General features: G+C 50.2%; 6 protein-coding genes across 6 annotated transcripts; 2 read left to right on the forward strand and 4 right to left on the reverse strand.

Annotated features, from left to right (window-relative positions):
• Positions 1-3,142: 3,142 nt before the first annotated feature.
• On the forward strand, positions 3,143-3,874 carry xanC (transcription factor xanC; the record flags this gene model as incomplete). The annotated part of the gene is made up of 1 exon (XM_026760721.1): positions 3,143-3,874. One exon carries the CDS (start codon positions 3,143-3,145, stop codon positions 3,872-3,874), a length of 732 nt encoding a protein of 243 aa, XP_026614971.1.
• Positions 3,875-4,778: 904 nt separating this feature from the next.
• xanB (isocyanide synthase xanB) lies at positions 4,779-7,114 on the reverse strand (the record flags this gene model as incomplete). Its single annotated transcript, XM_026760789.1, has 2 exons — positions 4,779-6,301; positions 6,352-7,114. The coding sequence occupies 2 exons, from the start codon at positions 7,112-7,114 to the stop codon at positions 4,779-4,781; spliced, it is 2,286 nt and encodes a 761-aa protein (XP_026614972.1).
• Positions 7,115-8,198: 1,084 nt separating this feature from the next.
• On the reverse strand, positions 8,199-8,909 carry xanA (isonitrile hydratase-like protein xanA; the record flags this gene model as incomplete). The annotated part of the gene is made up of 1 exon (XM_026760961.1): positions 8,199-8,909. The coding sequence occupies one exon, from the start codon at positions 8,907-8,909 to the stop codon at positions 8,199-8,201; it is 711 nt and encodes a 236-aa protein (XP_026614973.1).
• A 1,011-nt stretch (positions 8,910-9,920) lies between these two features.
• CDV56_107420 (fumarylacetoacetate hydrolase family protein) lies at positions 9,921-11,303 on the forward strand (the record flags this gene model as incomplete). The annotated part of the gene is made up of 4 exons (XM_026761039.1): positions 9,921-10,278; positions 10,344-10,682; positions 10,756-11,093; positions 11,145-11,303. The coding sequence occupies 4 exons, from the start codon at positions 9,921-9,923 to the stop codon at positions 11,301-11,303; spliced, it is 1,194 nt and encodes a 397-aa protein (XP_026614974.1).
• Positions 11,304-11,612: 309 nt separating this feature from the next.
• CDV56_107487 (putative C6 transcription factor) lies at positions 11,613-14,256 on the reverse strand (the record flags this gene model as incomplete). The annotated part of the gene is made up of 5 exons (XM_026761106.1): positions 11,613-12,678; positions 12,733-12,823; positions 12,877-13,011; positions 13,062-13,321; positions 13,385-14,256. The coding sequence occupies 5 exons, from the start codon at positions 14,254-14,256 to the stop codon at positions 11,613-11,615; spliced, it is 2,424 nt and encodes an 807-aa protein (XP_026614975.1).
• Positions 14,257-15,006: 750 nt separating this feature from the next.
• CDV56_107636 (MFS transporter) lies at positions 15,007-16,792 on the reverse strand (the record flags this gene model as incomplete). Its single annotated transcript, XM_026761255.1, has 4 exons — positions 15,007-15,272; positions 15,326-15,657; positions 15,717-16,317; positions 16,375-16,792. 4 exons carry the CDS (start codon positions 16,790-16,792, stop codon positions 15,007-15,009), a joined length of 1,617 nt encoding a protein of 538 aa, XP_026614976.1.
• Between the last annotated feature and the right edge of the window lie 2,054 nt (positions 16,793-18,846).

An 18,846-nucleotide genomic window follows, 5' to 3' on the forward strand; every position in this document is an offset into this window, starting at 1 on the left:
GTAAGAGTTGCGATTGTTGCATTTCATCCCTCAGTCAAGTTATATACAAATCATCACTCGTATAGCTAGATAATTCGTGGCAGTCTCAGTCCTGAGTGGAGAACCATTTGACTGAACAGATCACCAGTGCTACTGGAAGCCATTACCTCACGATCACAGCCCTTTCAGAAGGCTTGACGTCAACGAAAACGCATACCAAACGGTTGCGACCAGGGAAATTGCATTCAGATGGATTGACATGGCGTGATTGCGGGAAAATGCCTTGTTTGCCTGTTGGAGCTTCGCTGGATCCGTCGCGGTAGGGCTATCTTCATTCATGGCATTTTCTATTTGCAGAGGTTAGCTACCATCGAGTGAGACTATGAATAACGACTCCGAAGCCTACCGTGAAGCGCCCTCCTAATGAAAGCAGTCTTTGTGGTCCGGGGACCAAAAACGAGCCAATTCAGCGCCCCGGTGACACCCACCACAATCAAAGGAACAGAGTCCCATATATTTGTCGAAAAAGAGAGTATGCTATAAGGCGGACGAGTAACCGCAGTCAAAACAACCAATCCCACTTGACAGCGAAAATAGGCTGGGAAAACGCGTTTCTGGAGAGCAAGAAACTCTTTCATAGGAAGGGCTCGGTAGCAGACTTTAGTGTTGACAAAGCTCTGACAGAGGACGAGGTGTCATTGCGAATTCATGAACAGGAGGGAGTAATGCGCTGCTCACCTGAAATATTTCCGTTCCCAGAAGAGTTCCATATGAGAGCAGATGATATGGAAGCAGATTACTGACAGCCTCAAGGATCGCCTGCATTGTCTTATGTTCTTATCGTAGTATCAGAGTTTATGGATAGTAACAAAGTGACCGTCTAGAGCTTGGGACGGTTGTCAATCGATTCAGAATACAACAGTTACTCTTGAACGGTTAACAAAGCAGAGGAAGAGAAGTCAACATTTGAGGTTGTAAGAAAGTCAGGCCAGAAATGAGTGATTGGTGCCACAGGCAAACATGGCTGCCTGAATGCCCCTGTAAGATCCTTTGTCCTGTCGCTCTCTTTCAACTTTCAACTCCTTTGCACATTTCTCAATTACACACATCACACCACGCATCACACTACTACTGCCCTTATCCCTGAATATGCTAGTCCTGGAATCCATCTCATATGCATTACTCAGCATCTACATTCACTTGGAAGTTGTGAAGTCATATGGCAGCTACCAGAAGTAAGGTAAGACACAATTCCAAGCCAAGAGGCTGCTTCCTTTCTTCCTTCAGCTGTTGGTTTTCCAGTCCGTGTTCGATTGCTCATCGTCAGCTGGTGACACGAGTGTTCCTAACACAGATTCGTGTTCCACTGCCAAGATCGATTGCAGTTTGGACTGCTCGAGACTCGGCAGTTGATTACTTGCATCTATAGTGTACAGATTCAGCCCCGCCATCGTATCCAGCTTTAGAATCGGAAAGCAACGGACTCCACGGAGGAGAGGGTTCTTCCTCCAGAGGCATTCCATCAACCATATGGCTCTCGATTCAAGCTATTGATTTGGAATTCCCGTCAATCTTCTGACGCATCTCGCGTAGTCGACTGACCGATTGGTCAGCCATGACGAACATAAGGATTTTGGCTGACGGCAGATTGACAGCTAGCTGCGGTAATTGGTTGATCTCCATGAACACTGACTGCTGAAGCCTGTCAGAAACTGTCGTGAGGCATCCCATTTGGGCTGTTCAAGACCTCGTACTTTTGATTTATTCTGGCTCTGTTGCCTGGCCACGGCGCGGATCTGGGTCTTCCAGCTTAACCAATATTTTTTGAGCCGAGCCTTGGGTATACGAGGTAATTTATAGTCAAACTCAAGTGAATCTGGACCACCCTTGTCGTTCCCTTTGAGTCCAATAAGCATACCCTAGACACTGTCGAAAAGATGATGTCAGATTGAATGTTTTTACACCGACCATTCTCTGTGGAACACGATCAACCTTGGGGGGAGCCTTTAGACCTTTGTGATTCAATTGTCGTATTCACCAAGTGATCCCTCTCTTGCGAGCTGCAGGAGGCTTATCTGACAGTTTACCAGGGGTGCTCTGTATGACATACCATCATGTGAACGCGTCTCAAGGATGCATCGCTCGATGAAGGATCATTGGCTTTCTGACCACACGGTTATGCACCGCCGAGAAGGGAGCCACTTCGTCAGATTTGCAGCATCGAACAGGCCATATTGAAATGCAGAAGCAAGATCTTCCCGTCAATCGTCAGAGAAGAGTTTGAAAGAGTGATGATATGTCATTGGCCGCTCCAATATAGCTCGTTTTGGAGTACATACGAGAGAGGCTGGTCTATTGTCAATGCGCCACGACGAGGCTAGATCGGAGCATCTTAGCGACGCAGCATTCTTAGACGTCGATATTTGCAGAGTTTACAGTGCTCTAGCGTTGGACCTCAGATCTATAGTCCCTATGGGATACAATGTCATTGGACTACTGAGAGTGGCAGCCTGTAATGCACTGCAGAGCTAATGAGTTCAAGGGCCCGGAGCCCACGCAGGTTCGTGTTTTCTCTCTGGCCAATGCAACGTCATCCCCACTGTTGCAAATATCACCATCGTGACTAGGCTTGGCTGCTGATATCAAAACAGCTAATATGACTCGCCCAGTCAACGGATGAGATAATGCCAAACCTCACCTGAACCGCCCCTTTTTCCATTGTGGCAACATGACCAGCCAATGACCGCTCCTGACACTTTACAACATGTAAGGCCCCAGAAGCATTTTACCCCCAGGATCACAGGTGATTGATTTGTCGAATCCAGGCCGTGGCTCGCTTTGGAAACTCAATAGGTTGGTCAGCTAACCATGTGTCAGAAAGCTATAAATGGATGCGGTAACGACAAGGAAGGCATCCTCTATGTGATGATGAACTTAGAGCGGCTGAGCACCGCTGATTGCTGAGGCTTCTTGCGTAATCCTCCTCATTTTGAGTAGCAGGTCTAAAGGGCAGTGCTTGTTCAAGCTAGGCTGGCGTTGTATAGAAACCTCGTGGCAAATTCCACGTTACCCTGCCTCAAAGCCTGTCTTTTCGAAAGACTAATATACCGGCCGAAGGCAGAAAAAGAAAGATATAGGAACGCCAAAAGGCCATTACCAGCGAATGATGCGTCCACAGACCACAAAAGAGGAACAGTCCAGAGATGACACCTCAAACGAGAAGCAGGACCCTATTGAACGCAGAAGACTTCAAAATCGGCTATCTCAGAGGAATCATCGTCAGTGGAACCTTTACAGTGTTAATGCCATTCTCATCATACATTCACTCACCCGCTCAATAGGCCGCAAGATCCGGGACAGGATCGCCAAACTTCAAGAGCGTGTTATCGCTAGCGAGCTCAGAGCTGTTGCAACTCTGAATGGATGGGACCAAGCGAGTCCTTCAGCGGCGTCGATCACCGAATCCAGGCCGCAAGGTGACTTTGATAGCAGACCGTTGGCTTCTACTCCAGAAGGTCCAGCAATTTTGAATGCCCCCCAACGAAACGTCTCCTCCAGCCTTTGTCGTTCCTGCTGTAGTCTACTGGACCAGATACCCGCGTCGTCGTCTCTACCTTCCCCACCTTCACCTCTGCCGTTTGACATTGGACTCGCCAACGGGGTTGACCCTGCCAACTCATCACCCTCTACTCTCTTGAACTCTTCTCCCTCCTCATCTCAGCTCAGTCCTTTCAGCTTAGATGCATCTTTGAATATGACGGGGCTTCATACTCCGAATGAATTCGGCTATCCGCAATATCCTGACCCTCCAGGCTCCCAACAATATCCACATTGCCCGCACTACTACGTAGCAACAGGTGAGACCTACACTGCCCTAGTGCCAATGACCAATTAGCTAACCACTGTGTCTTGACTCTAGAGGCCTCCCTACCGCAGATTATGCAGACATTGGGTAGTACAACCTCGCATCCCAAGGCAATCATCCTGATACCGCATGGTAGTCTGCCGCCGGGTTTCTCCTCCGCACAACCATTCACAGGAGCAAATGCAGCAGACTCCACAGGCCTCAGAAACTCCTTGAATGGAAACCTGCATAATTCAGGATGCCACTGCTTAAGACAGGACCGCAGTTCCAAATCCTCTGATCTAGGAACATCTGCAGAATGGATAAACACACCATCTTCGACCTCGTTCTGTCCGCTGCATCCCTCACAGTCGCCATCGTTGGACAATTTTCAGTCGATGATGCTTTGATGTCGTATATATATTTGAACATGCTTCTTTATGTGTCCATGATGTTATTTGTGAAAATTTGGCCTGATGAAGTACATATAGACCACACGTCTTCGTGTGACAAGGTCCTTTTGAGTGTCTCAGAGCTCTCACTACTTTCTCTGTATGGATTCGAAATAAATACTTTTTTTCCTTTTGATGGTTATGTATTCAGTGTCTCCACTTGTTTTCTACAGTTGTAAGAGCATACTCTATTTCTGTCCTATGCACAGCAATCCGCACTTGCATTCCACTTCGTAGTAGTTGTCATTACACGCCAAAGTCAGATGGCTTCCTGAGATCTAGACTAGATATAATTTTCACTACAATATGGAGTTACCTGTGGAAATTTGAAAAGGATAGATTCAAAGTACCTAATGAAATTGGACCAATCTACTTGACGGCTTAATACAATAAGAAGGGAATGAAGAGACTCAATGTAGAATCAGCAAAGATAATCCTGTGGCCAAGAAAGCCATTGGCTGTACAAGAAAGGTTCTGATGGCTCCGACAGATCGGGTGAACACTCAGTCAAAGTGAATTCTCCATAGCTCCCGATCACAATCAGTCTTGTACCCTGTCCGGGTATGCAGCATAGCTGTGTTGTCGCTCACAAGCAGATCACCCTTCTCCCATGAGAATCGCAGACAGACCCGGTGGTCGTACGTCAGGTTGTCAATCACAGAGACCAGACTCTGCTCATCGTTCTCGATTGTGACTGCGCAAGTCGAGAACTTGGTCTTGGTTGAATCCCACGGCTGGTGCCAGCGCATGCACGGCAGCCCAGTCACAGGGTGTGTCACAACCAGGGGTAAATTCTTCAGCTTGGCATCCCAGAAGCCGTCATTGTCCATGGCCCAAGTAGCTTTCTGCAGCCGCTCTGCCGTCCACGGCAAAGGCAGATAGCGGAAGAACAGACGGGAACTGGCAAAGAGCGTGTAGCCGCTTCCCTTGGGCGCCGTGGCGGGACAGGTAAAGAACTGGTAGCCTGGTGGCTTTTGGACACGCTTCACCTCCCCAGTGACTGGGTCTGTCTCCTCTTCAAACTTGAACATGCCATCGAAGTGCATGGGCATCGCCTCGTTGGAGGTTACATTGTTGCCCATCTTATCGTTGCGGCCGGCGTCGCGCACCTTCTGGATTATGCCAAAGCTCCAGGGTAGGATGGTGCCAAGCTCGGATGCTTTCTGGACATATAGCTCTTCTTCAAGAGTCTCCCGGAAGCCGCGCAGGACGACCGGGGAGAGTACATTGGAGATCTGGCGGACTTTGTGCATTGGTAGGTCGCGGATCGATGGAGGTGGCCGCGAGTCATCGATATCGCTGGGCTGGATGATGAGGCCACATGGGTAGAGGTGCTCGAACTTGACCCGCAGGCCGTCCTCAACCCAGTCAAAGAGCTTGGATTTCTCGCGGAAGTAGTATGGCTGACCGTTCTTGTAAACTAGGTCATGCGTCTCACGCACATCCTCGGCATGAACCGTGCGGTATGTGCCGTCCGCGCCAACCGCAATCGAAGAATGCCATGGCGTGTACCCAAGGGCCCCTCTGGCCTGTGGTACGAGCGAGATGGACAATTTCCTTGCTCCGTTGGACTCGTGGATGGATAGACGAACGTAATCGCCACGGTTGGCCTTGATGGCAGCAGCAAACATCTTTCCGCGGACGATCATGCTACGGGCAATCTGGGCAACATGAGCTGCTCTTGCCTTTTTGCTTGTATACTGCATGTCCATTTGAGGGGCGAGATCCTTGGTCAAGAACTTGATGTATCCGCGGTATGTGAGGCAGGTATCATTATCATTGCGGATGGCTGCATCAGCGTCAAAGCTGCGGTCTTCGAATCGGTACATCAACTCTCTTCGGAGACATTGAGCATGCGCCAGGTAGTATGACTTGGCTTGCTCAGCGCTGGTCAGAGGGATCCAGGGGTGTTCGAGAAGCTCAAACAGTCGGATAAATTTGACATGGCGAAGCTCCTTCTCGACTGCCATCCGGCGGAGGGCTTCTCCATATTCCCAGACTGTCTCATCGGGTACTCCCAGAATATCTATTAGGGTTAGCACGATGAAGCCCGTAAGTGCTGTACAAGAGACTTACCATTGTATACCAGCCCATCCGAGCTGATGTACACATCTGCACCCGGTTCGTAGACTCTTCCAATGTTCTCGCACAGGCCGTTCAAATGATATAACGCCAGCTCTTCTCCGAGATCTGGTATCACACCCAAGACCTTGTCTCGAGCATTGGGGGACTTGAAAGGGAAAGCCGGTAGGATCATCCGAACAGGTTCCCGCTTTTTGACTTGGTCAACCACGGTGGGAATGAACGAGGTAAGTCCCTGCCAGGACTCGCCAGTCTTTTCATAATTCACCCCATAGGACTCGATGACTTTCAGGACAGCAATTGCTGTTGCCTCATCTTCGGAGATAGGACTGCTCTCCTCTCTGTGGGCGGTTTTGGGGGCCTCGGCTGGGAGATATGAGGTGTCGTCCTTGGTCTCTTTGCCCTCGTGTTTGAATGTGACTGGGACTGCCTCCTTTGCTTCAACAAGCGGATCATCGCTGCTTTCGGTGATGGAGACGGTTACAGAGGGAATGTCCGTCTCGGACACGGTGTTTCCGTTTTCGGCGGTTTCATCGTGTAGACGGTCTTCGTTCAACGGCTGCTGCAGAGAAGACTCATTGCGGTGGCGCTCCTCAGTAAAGTCCTCGGCAGCTTCAGAGGAGGAGGAGGAAGCAGCGATTTCAGTCGTCTCAACATGCACGGTTTTTGACCCATACGAGCCAAGTAGGCCATTCTCTTGTGGCTCCCCAGAATATGAGACGGTAGCGTCCTCTGGGTTCTGTAGTACGGCAATCATATTCGACAAGAATTGCAGGCTGATAATCGATGTAAAGACTGATGCGGTTCGTCTCTCAGATGATGTGTAGTGTACTTCCGAGCGTGACTTCGGCCCAGCTCAATCCGTCGGTATGCAAGACTTTATATCTCTCCAGACAGGGAGAGACAGTGAAAGACCCAGTGAGAAGAAATCCATCTTCGTCAGCTATGCGATCAATGACGTCGAAGGAGCGGAGGATTCAGATTTGTCGTGCCATTGTTGACTAACAAGCTGAAGCAAGCCTCACTGTATGTGCATTTGTCTCAAACGCTATGAACACACCCGCTTGGCTTTGAGTTCTGGACAGTCAGCATCGTCCACAGCTGAATAATCTCAGTGTGTGAAAGCTTTATCAGGAGGCTGACCTGTATCCATGCCTTCTGTAGCCGGGGCATGCAAGCGAAGCAGAACCTTCTTCCGCTAGAAGCCTTGAAAGAGAACACGAGGTAGCTGACACAGAGTCTTCGGAGATGACAAGGCCTGCAGCTGCTTAGGCAGATATTATCGGCTCTGACCGAGGATTCGACAAATCGTGCAAATGACATGATGCCAATGTCTTCGCCTTCAAACCCCTGTGGGCGTCGTGTCACCCTTGTGGCACCCGGATGCGGAGCCAAGCCCCTTCAAGGAGACTGTTCACAGTCAGGTCAAATTCATCTTGAACGCCACAGCTGCTGAAGACAACCTACTCAGCATATGCTGCAGATTTGTGGAACTGTTGGAACTGTTTGTAGGGTTACACGCTCGCCACGTTCTCTACATGCAAAGCATCCAGGGCGAGACCCTTGGCCAGGGCTGTGTCCATACGTAATGGCGGATACGCAAAGAATCTATCAACTCAATCTTACTGTCGTGCTGCAGGGAGGCTGTACCAAGATTCAGGGCTGAGTCTAAACAATTTGTGACTCAAGCTGACTACAGATCAGGCTGAGAGAAGGCTTTCAGACAAAATTTGTATTGCCACAGACAATAGAGGAGGGTCGAGAACGCATCGAACTCATCCCTCGCCAAAAGAAATCTCAGCTAGCTTGGTAGCCAGTCATATCACTGCTTCCGATACCCTTTACTCAGAAGGCTGCCCTTTCCAATCATATTCCATCACGCGCGATATGAATGCCGCCATATCAGGGGAGGTCAACTGACTAACAAGATACAAAGATGCATCCAAGCTGCTGCTCACTCCTCCCGCCGACAGCAGCCTGGCGGACCCAGCTTTCAGGACTCCTGCGTCTATGAAGCGCTTATGCGACACCTCGGGAGGAGGAGCCCCTTCTCCATTTACGCGGATGCAAAACTCCCGAAGTCTCTCCACGGCACGATGGTGAGTGGTGACTCGGACTCCAGTCAAGAGTCTAGCCGCTCCGATCAGAAACGCTCCAGTGCAAATAGAGACAAGCACACGCGGTTCATCTGGCGTCTTCGGAGGTAGAGTGGCAAAGCTGCGAATAAGGTCTACCTCCGGGGGGTTGGACGCGACAAACGGATTGATAAGTGATGGTGGCCCACCAGGGACAATCATGATGTCGAAATCCGCAATTCCCTGCATTGCACCCTCAAGCAGCAGGTCCGTCTGGACCGTGAGCGCCTTCTTAGCGTTCACTGTTCGTGTTCGAGCAATGGTTTTGATCTGGAAAACCCTGTCCGGGTTATCAGGGTTTCGGTTGTGGGAGGTATGGGTGAAGACTTCCATTGGGGCCGTAAAATCAAGGATGTCTACTCCTTCGAAGAGTAGAAAGGCTACCTTGTAGTACTTCTTTGGCGGGGTAGCTGACATGGTGAAGGACAATTTCTCGCCTGTTTCAGACCGGGATACGGATCGTTGAGTGTAGTCAAGAATCGGATTCTGACAACCACGAATGCAAATATCCCAAAGAGAATTGTGTTGAACCAACGGAGCCTAGAAAGTAAGATACTTGTCTGATATTTGATCGAGCGAAGCAGTACGAGCGCGAAGGAATCTTTTCAGGGCCGGCCGTAAGCTGACACTGCTGACTACATCTGCACGGCCAGACCCCTGAGTCAGGCCATCACAAGGAACGAGGCGCATGCAGAATAATCATCACTTGCGACGCACATCGATCAGGCAATATGACGAGAGTCCTCGAGTATCAAGAGTAAAACAAGCGATCATTGATCGTGGTTGGTCAGTCTGTTGTATCCTCCATCTGTCTTTTGAATTCAAATCCCGTCAGTTCATAAGTATGCTACCCTTTCAAAGCGCAGGAACACTTCTCTGTAAATTTAGCTTAAAAGAATCAATAGATATTAATAGTACCATCTGCTAAAGATCAACTCTTCAAGTGCATTTGATCTGAGTGTCGGTGTGGTCTCTCTCCAGCCTTTTGCCGTCGCCCAAGGGAGTCAAGTTTTCTGCGGAAAGAAGAATGCAGAGACTCATCAAGGAGACTTGCCATCTTGTAGAGAGTCACATAACTGATACCCGCTATAAATTGTCAGGTGAAGATTGGAAATCAAATGCGTCTTCAATGGTGGAGTTGAAACAGGAGAGTGAGACGAAAAGTGGGCGATCGGGATGTGGACAAAAACGGCGTACATCTTCCGAGCAGCAGCTACAAATCACATAAACACCTGACGCCTCTTTCCACGGTTGTTGATGGTCCAAGTGGGGGGCAAGATGGACAATCTGGGGGTATATTCGAGCTATTCCAGAAGGTTGAGAGTGTTCAAATAGATGGTTGGTACCCCAATGGTCCCCTCTCTCAGTAGTCAGTACCCTTAAGAATATCTCTCCGCGCATACAACATCAACACAGAGACACTTCACCATGACTTCGCCAGCATATAGCCATCACTTCTCCATCAACAATCTCCCCTTTGGAGTGGCATCCTCATCCCAGCATCCTCAACCCCAATGTGCTACACGCCTCAACAACACCGTCATCTTCCTCGGAGACCTGCAGCGAGCCGGTCTCTTCAGCCAGGTCTCCGGTCTGCCAGCGGGAACATTCGACAACTCCACCCTGAATGCCTTCGCAGCCCTAGATAAACCAGTCCACAAGCAAGTCCGACAAGCGCTGCAATCTGCCTTGCAAGAATCCGGAGTCGAGCACCTGCCCACAGGCAGCATGGAACCCATCACTGCTGTCCAGATGCATCTTCCCGTCTCCATTCCAGCGTTTACGGGTCAGTACCTCCTGCCCGTCCCCTATCCCAATCTCATACATTGCAGACAGACTAACTTCTCCCAGACTTCTCTTGCAGCCTCGACCACGTCAAAAACGCAGGCAGGGCAATCCTGAACGACGAAACCCCGCCACCAGGTTTCTTCCACTTCCCCATCGGCTACGGCAGCCGCGCAAGCACTATCGTTCCTTCAGGGACACCAATTACCCGGCCCCTAGGCCACTTCTACGACAGATCCGCGCCGACCGAGAAGAAGCCCGTGATCTACGAGCCCTCACGGGCAATGGACTACGAGGTCGAGATCGGTGCTGTAGTCGGCAAGCCCCTGCCACCGCACCACGGTCTGAACGCCAAGGACGCAGACGAGCATATATTCGGGCTGGTGATTCTGAACGATTGGAGCGGTGAGTCAACTTTTCCTCCCGGAAAATCCAGATAGAAGAAGATAGCTAATAGTCTGCCTCGAATTGGAAACAGCCCGCGACATCCAAGGTCTTGAAATGGTCCCTCTCGGCCCGCTTAACGGCAAAGCCTTCGGAACCACCATCTCCCCCTGGATCGTGACTCTGGACGCGCTGGAGCCATTCAAGGCCCCCGGTCCTGAACCCCGCGTCTCGCTGCCGAGACACCTCCAGGACACTGTTGACTTCAACTACGCCATCAGCATGAAGGTCGAGCTGGAGCATGGCGCGTCCACGACGCTGCTGAGCGAGTCCCAGGCCCGGGACCTATTCTGGAGTTGTCGGCAGATGTGTGCGCATCTCGCCAGCACGGGGTGTGACTTACGGACGGGAGACATCCTGGGCACGGGCACGGTGAGTGGGTCCACGGAGGGGAGCTATGGGTGTTTGCTTGAGATCACGCAGGGCGGGAAGGTGCCTCTGGCGTTGTCAGATGGGTCGCCGAGACACTTCTTGCAGGATGGGGATGTGGTGAGGATGTCGGCGGTGGCCGGGGATGTCTCGTCGGGTGTCGGGTTCGGCGAGTGCGTTGGTGAATTGAAGCCAGCAAGGGCGGTCCAGTAGATGTACATCGAGTTATGAAAGAAGGCATTTCAGATCGGTTGCGTTGTCATGTTATGAAGCTGGCGTATATTATAGATTCATATTGACTGATGACGAAATATGACTTCAGAAGCAGACTCGAAATGCTCAAACGCGAAGCCATCCCACTGTCAAATCATCGAACGCCCAAGAGACAGATCATAAAACAGATTGATGGATCGGAAAGTACCAGAAATGACACCCCGAGACCTGTCCACGCCCATAAACCCCTACCAATGCGAAAAAAAGACTTAGTAGCGTGTGAGAGCTATCATGCTTCTAACATCAGAATCAGCTCCAAAGCGGAGGATGAATGTACTCCGCCGCGCGGTCAAGGATAGTAGGTATGGTCCACTCCCCACTCGTGGAACTCTCAGGCGTCGGAGGCGGCAGCGACCCAACGCTAGGTGTCATAGCACCGACGGATACAGGAAGAACAAGATTAGCCGCAGTTGCTGAACCCGCCGAGGGGTGCCGGTACGCTGAACTGCCACTGTGACCGGCAGCCCGGTTGCTCTGGGAAGAGAACGCAGCTTCTAGCTTTTCCAATGCACGGTAGGTCTTGGTTAATGGCTTAGCCCATTGGGTCTGTGTATCAAACGGTACGAGCGCAGGGACTGGAGAGGTCGCGTCCAGAGCAGCAGGACTAGTCCCCGTCATACTCGCAGCTCCGGAAACCGTATTGTAAGTTGTGCCGCCGGCTGTGACATGACCTGGTCCGACGACGCCTTCTTCATTGGCGCGTTCGCCGACGATGTTTTTGAGCTGGTGCAACAGGGTCCAAAACTGAGGGTCCGTCTTAGACTCCTCCGTTACTGCTAGAAGGAACATTGAGCTGATCGCTCGCTGCAGAGTAACCCAGGAGCGCGACGCATGAGAACTGATTGTATGCATCTCAACGTACGCCTCGACGGTTGTCATCAGATTCCTGACACAGTCAGCACGCATGCTGACGGAAGTTGGATCGTTCGAGTCGGGTGGGGATTTGAGCGCTGGACGACACAGCTCGGAAGAAAAGTAGGAAGAATGGAGCTTCAGTACAACCCTCTCCAAATGTTCTGTGGATGAAAGGCAGTACTTGCGGTCACGCAAATGCGGTTTGGCTTCAATCATAATTTGTTGAATCCTTTCTTTATAAGTTTTTATGGTTTTGAAGCTCATTTGTGAGTGAGAGCTAAGCATCCGGGAGCGTACGACCTCGAGGGCTAGAGAGATTATCCGGCAAAGAGTTTCGAAATACGAGAGCTCTCCAGGCTTCGAGTCTTCGCGGTACGCGATATCCGGCTGGCTGACGGCGGTGGTTGACGGTCGATCGTAAGAGAGAGAGAAATGACTGTCCTGCCATGCCATAGACCACCTAAACAGCATTAGCATGATGTTAGAACCCTTAATTAAGGCTGAGAGACTATACCAAACATGTCGTCTACGGTAGCGCTCCTCTAGTGAGAAGCGACTTGATTCTACATGGAGACCAAGCGCAAGACCCATACGAAGTGTCATGCCTGGCGCCAGTTAGTCCAACGAGTCCACGGGAAAGTTTCCCTGATTCACTCACCAAGTAAGACATAAGAGATACCAGGGTTCATATTGTACGACAACACGTTACCAATCACCAACAGAGTCTGAATGGCTTCTATGGTAGGTTGTGATAGGAAATTGGTCATCCGGAGACATTGGTAGGAGCAGCACACTAAATTCAGTGAGTTTAGATGATCGTGCAAGTGTAAATGCGCAACATACCATAGACTTGAGAAGTCAGTTCTCTCTCTTTTCCAGGCAAGTCGGATGATTGACAGCCGGAAGCCAGCACGGCGAAGAGCAGACCCAAGTAGGCTATAGTCACCCCGAAAGGTCGCTGTGCTTGATCCGTGTCCGTTCGGTATACGCCACCCATAGATGCTCTACTTCGTAATAAAAGATCGAGGTTCATTTCAAACTGCTGGATATCTTCAATGACAGGATAAATTGCTCCTGCGACGTCCCGGTAGTAGAAGAAAAACCTGCCAGCCTGTTAGCATTCAATGAGGCCCAGCAACAATCCCAGCCAAAGGTAGAGGACTAACTCCTTGCACTGCTGATCACTTGGGAGCGCACTACAGACTGCGCTAATGTCAAAAGTCGACATATCCGAAGACCACAAATCAACAAACGGATATGTGGCGGACTCATTGTCGAGGCCCAACTTCGGCAGGATCCCACCCTCAAGGAGAGCTTGGAGCTGGTCAGACCCGGACTTGTTGTTGAGAATGTACGCAAGGACAGATCTAGACCCCAAGTGCACAGTGCCTTCGCCCAACGTGTTCGCTGCATGAATGCCCTCCCGTTCCGGAGAAGCAGCCTTGGATCGATTACTCCCATCCCCACTATGCGCACTGCCCGTCTCCAGGATCCCACCGGGCCCCTCCTCGGCCCGTTCCAGTCCGACTCGCAAGTTCGAAATAGTCTTCTCCATCTCCTTCAATCTGTTGCGAACATTGTCCCACTCCTCCCGCGCAATGGATATACGGTTCCCGGATCCAAAGGAATTAATCGCACTTGCCCCGGCCTCCTGCTTGATCCGCAGATGAGGTTCCTCTTGGCCGGCTGACGCCGTAGGCTCTGCTACACCCGGCTGAGAGACCCCGGCGGGGCTGTCGCTGTATGATGGAGGGATCGAACTTGCCACAATCCTTTTTTTCGACGGCCGCTCGTACGAGCAGAGATCGGCATGGTCGCGCTTGACACATCCGTCGCACGGAAGTTTGCGGTCGCATTTCACTTTGCGCGCATGGCATGGGTAACAGGCTTTGGGTTCGCGCGCTTTTCGTTTTGTTCGAATAATCGCGTCAACTTGGGATTGCGGGAGGTCGGATACAGATCGCGAGGTAGCGGCGGTCAGGTCGGAGCCGGCTGCAGACGGCGAGAACGATATTGAGGCTTGGTAGGGAGACGCCATTGAAAATAAATCAAGAGTTAGAGCTCTATCGAGAAATTCCAAAATTCTGCGTGCGTTTTTGTGGCTATAAAGATTCGATGAGAGACCCGGCTGAGCCAACCGCGGAGATCATGGAGCAAAGAGGAAGATCGGATGCCGCGCGAGATATATCAATCGACGGCAGCGTCAAAGGCAGGTCAGGAGAAATACATCACTTTCCAGCAGCAGATCTAGAATTAAGTCTTCAGAGCCACAGTTCTCAGCAATCCTGCACGTTAGCAGCGCATGAAGAAAGCTGTGGTGCGGGCGGCCTGAGCTCTCGAGTTGGAGTATCCGATGTTACTAAGCCGTAATCTGCGCGGCACGTGATTGGAGCGGGGAAGGTCAACCCTAATTCCAAAAGAGGAAAGGGATGACGTCTTGACCAGGCGAACTTGAAATAATGATGGCGATGTTCCCATACCTTAAGCGAATAACTTACTCATATTGGAGGGAAAGCAATCTCAAAGAAAGTAATTGAATGAAATTATATCTATTAAACTAATTCTATCGTAATTGGTATATGATATATATCAACGCTTCCGAAAACAATCCCAGACGACTCCGCTTTTTTATATGCCATTCAGATGAAATGAATCGTAACCAAGAAGATGAACCCCACCAGAACATGCATGGTAAACCCAACACAATTTATAAAGAAGATATCGGGTATGCAACAGCATTTTTCGAAAGTTCTAACCCATTAAGCAGAAAGACATGCATCGAAGATCTCTAGTGCTTGTCTCCCGGTCCCTGCTGCTCCTCGTCGTCGGCGAAGGCAAACTTTGAGTAACGACGAATGGAAGCGCCTTTGAAGTAGAAGGCGTAGGGGATTGCGCAGCAAGCGAGTGCAATGAAAGCCAGCAATGAACTGGCCCATTGGTCGTTCAATCGGTCATACATCTGCTCAGTGAACAATACGGTGGAAGCACCCCACATGGAACGGATGAAAGTCTTTGCGGCAAGGGCAGAGGCTGCCTGGTGCTGATATGTATCCACTGGAGTAGCAATTAGTACTATGCCATCATTGAGAGAAATGAAGAGAACATACCGAGGTAATTGTTCGCGGAGTTGTACAAGAAGATAAAGCCAAATCCAACGGGGAAGCCACCAATGGCAGGGCCAATCCAGTGGATGTTCGGGTATGACGTCCAGGCGAAGATAAAGAGACCGATGGGGATAAACCAGCATGAAAGCATCATAGGGATCAGACGCGCTTCAGCTGGAGGCTTTCCACCGTACTTCTTACAAAGTGAAAGGTAGTGCGTGTTGACAAAAGGAGCACAGGCAGCGCTACACAAGACACCAATGGCCAAAGGAATGAACATCAGACCAGTAGGGCCTGCGCTCCATCCCTTTCCTTTTTGGTAAATAATGGGATAGCTAGAAAATAAGCTGTCAGTTCAGTCCTCGAAGAATCTCGCAAGGCAGTGTCAACTTACGCGACGAAGAACATGTATAGCAAGCCATACAAGACGGACATATAAAGGGAGATGAACAGAACAATGGGTTCCAAAAACAGAAGCTGGAATGGACGGAAGAGGAAGATGCGTAATCTCTCTCCCATGGGGCGCGCGTCCAATTCTGTCTCGGTGACGTACTTCGGATCGTTCTCAGTCTTCCTCAATTGCTTCGCTCTCTTCTTCAAAATCATGGGGGCATAGGTCTCAGGGACGGTGAAGGTAATCAGGACCCAGGCGACGAAGGCCAGAATGAGCTGGATCCAGTAAAGCCATCTCCAACCAGCACGGCAGAGGTATCCACCGACAAGAGGACCGATGGCGGGACCGATGAAAGGGCTGGCAGAGAAGGCAGCCATGGGGACACCACGTTCCTCATTCCTCCACAGATCAGCCAGGGTACCGCCGACCAACGTCATTGGAGCACTGAATGCGATGCCATCGATAGCTCTGCAGACGATAAGCGTACCGATGTTCTTGGAAACTGCGCAAGGTATGACGAAGATAACCGCAAGCAGGAGCGTAACAGCGTAAACAGGCCTGCGCCCAACCATTTCCGAAAGAGGAGCAAACATCATAGGACCTGCAGTTAGTCAGCATGGGACAAGCTCTCCGAGTGATACTATTCATTGAGACTTACCAACACCAAAACCAATGACGAATACCGTAATCGTGACAAGACTAGCTTCATGAGAGACATGGAATGACTCGGATGGCCCTTCAAGGTCGGCCGTGATCACACTACTGGCGAAGGCGACGACGAAGCACGTGAACGAGACGACCATAGTGCAGTACCATTTGTAGGCCTTGGACCAGTTCTTTGGGTTCTCGGGATCATCGACTTTGAATGTGACTAACTTCCAGTCTTCTACCTTGCCGGTAGCAGAAGATTTGACTGGCTTGATAATCTCTCCCGTCACAGTCTCCACGGTGTACTCTTCCATGTTCGCATCGTTGGTTACTTGGCGGAGGGGAAGGTCCAGGGGGTCGATCTGGCCCTGGCCAGATCCCAAGGAGAAGGTTCGCGTGGCATCGTGATGATGTTGATGGTCCGACATGTTGTGCTATGCACTAGCGACACTCAGATATCCTGGTTGGGATACGGATATGGTATTGAGCCCGGTCTGTGGTCAGGAGATCCATCCGGGGAGGATCCTGGCAAGTACTTATAACCGCTGGGTTGAACCATTTCTATTGATTGAGTTTGAACCTGTGGAACCAGTCGGGGAGTGCGGCGGGTCAGATGCGAGAAAGTCGTAAAAATGGAAACCTCCATAGTCAACATCAGAGTGCATGATACCCAGGGGGGCAGCTTATCGGGCCGGATCTCCCTCGGTGGTCCCTCGGTTTCCCGATCTGGTAGGGTTGGCACTAACCTCTTCGAGTAATATGCTTCGAGGGCTGTCAACCTTGGATGCTTTTTTCCATGTCTCTACCCATCTAGACTCTACATGATTCAGTTGGGCACGCACTCAGGGGTGAATTTTCTTCCCACTAAACCATTCTGAATCTGGAGTGGAACCCGGAGTTGGGCGATGGCCTTATGGCGCAAGTCCCTCCAAGATGAGCATTGAAGTCGCCCTTTTTAATATAAGAATAGAATGCTGGCTCGACTGGGTGCTTCTAGTCGCTCTGAGTGCTCAAAATCCATGTCAACATCTCTATCACCACTTATGATCATTTACTCCCAGAAGCTGCAACGCTCGCTGAAGCTCAAGGAAGTGTTATCAGTCCGTTATTAGGGTTTGGTTCCGTTTCCCCTTTCAGCCAGGTGTCAAGTTAGCTGCTTATGGCGAAGTGGGTACTGATTAGCTTGGAGCCTTGGACTGTGTGTTCTGGAACTTGGGCTCCAAATAATTTATGTCTGTGGAAACCGGAACCAATCTTGCACGTATTGGAAGGGCTTCTCTCATATTTAAGAGCTCATCTCTCCCGCCTAAAACCTCCGACGGAACTGGAAGGACTATCAAACTACAGCCTGTGTAGGTTACGGAAGCAACGTCTTATGCTTGGCTGTCCCTCCGCAAAAGTCATAGATATACAGTCATTCAAATCACAGTTTTCAGACTGACCTGACTGCAGTTATGCTATTAGTATACCTATTACTCGGCCATGGCTGTGGCGAGCACGAATAGTAGCTTGCAATTTGTCGCCAAACAACCACCAAGGGAGCTCCGCCGCCAATAATTCTTGGCATCGGAAGGCTCATATGACACTCGGAGCGTCTTTCCCAGTTGGGTACAGCGGGCTCACCTTCCATAAGAGGTAATATTTGTGCTCAAGTAACTCCTATGCATCTTGTCTTTATGAACGGGCATAATATGAGCAAATGGTCAATTACTGGAAACCCTTGGCTTTTGTGATCAAGACTCCAAATAATAGAAATTACCCACAAGGTCTTAAGTAAAGTCTGTGCTGCATATTCGGAATCACGGTCAATTTCAGTGTCCTGGGATTGGGAAAGCTGTGATAGCGACAGTGAAGTCATAGCCGATGGTCTAGGCCTTAGTATTTGTACCTTCATAAGATTCATAGTTTTGATTATGTGTAAGATAATAAAATGTGCTTTGCTCAAGATCTCATACCATTGCAGGAAATATTCGCTTGTCGAGGTTACTTCATGTATGAAGACCCGTTCTGCTTCCCCATGTTTCACACATCTCCACCAAACAATGTGGGATAGTGGACACAAAACGGAAGAGGCTCCTCTGCTCAGTGCCATGGACATCGGGGTTCTGTAGAACAAACTCTCTTTACACTTGGTCTCTTGGATACTAGACTCTGAACAAGGTGAAACTGATGTTGCTGATAAGCCCTACTCTAAATTTCGAAGATGAAACGCATGAGCTTTTAATTCTTCCAAGCACAAAAGAGAAATGGGATATGCTGACTACTGAGGGCCTGAGGCATCCACGGGCCCAGGTTTCTCCGAAAGTGTCACATGACTGATAAGCAGAGATCATGGTCCGATAAGCCGGAAAGGGATTAGCGCGGGGTGCGAATTCCCACGCCTCCCAAAAAAGACTCGAGTTGACTCAAACGTGAGTAATTTTACGACGGCAAGCAGCTCAACGCCCGTCGCTGTGGTGCTCCAGCCGATTCTTCTCGTTAG

This window comes from Aspergillus thermomutatus (assembly GCF_002237265.1).
Source record: "Aspergillus thermomutatus strain HMR AF 39 chromosome Unknown NODE_79, whole genome shotgun sequence".
Lineage (NCBI taxonomy): Eukaryota > Fungi > Ascomycota > Eurotiomycetes > Eurotiales > Aspergillaceae > Aspergillus > Aspergillus thermomutatus.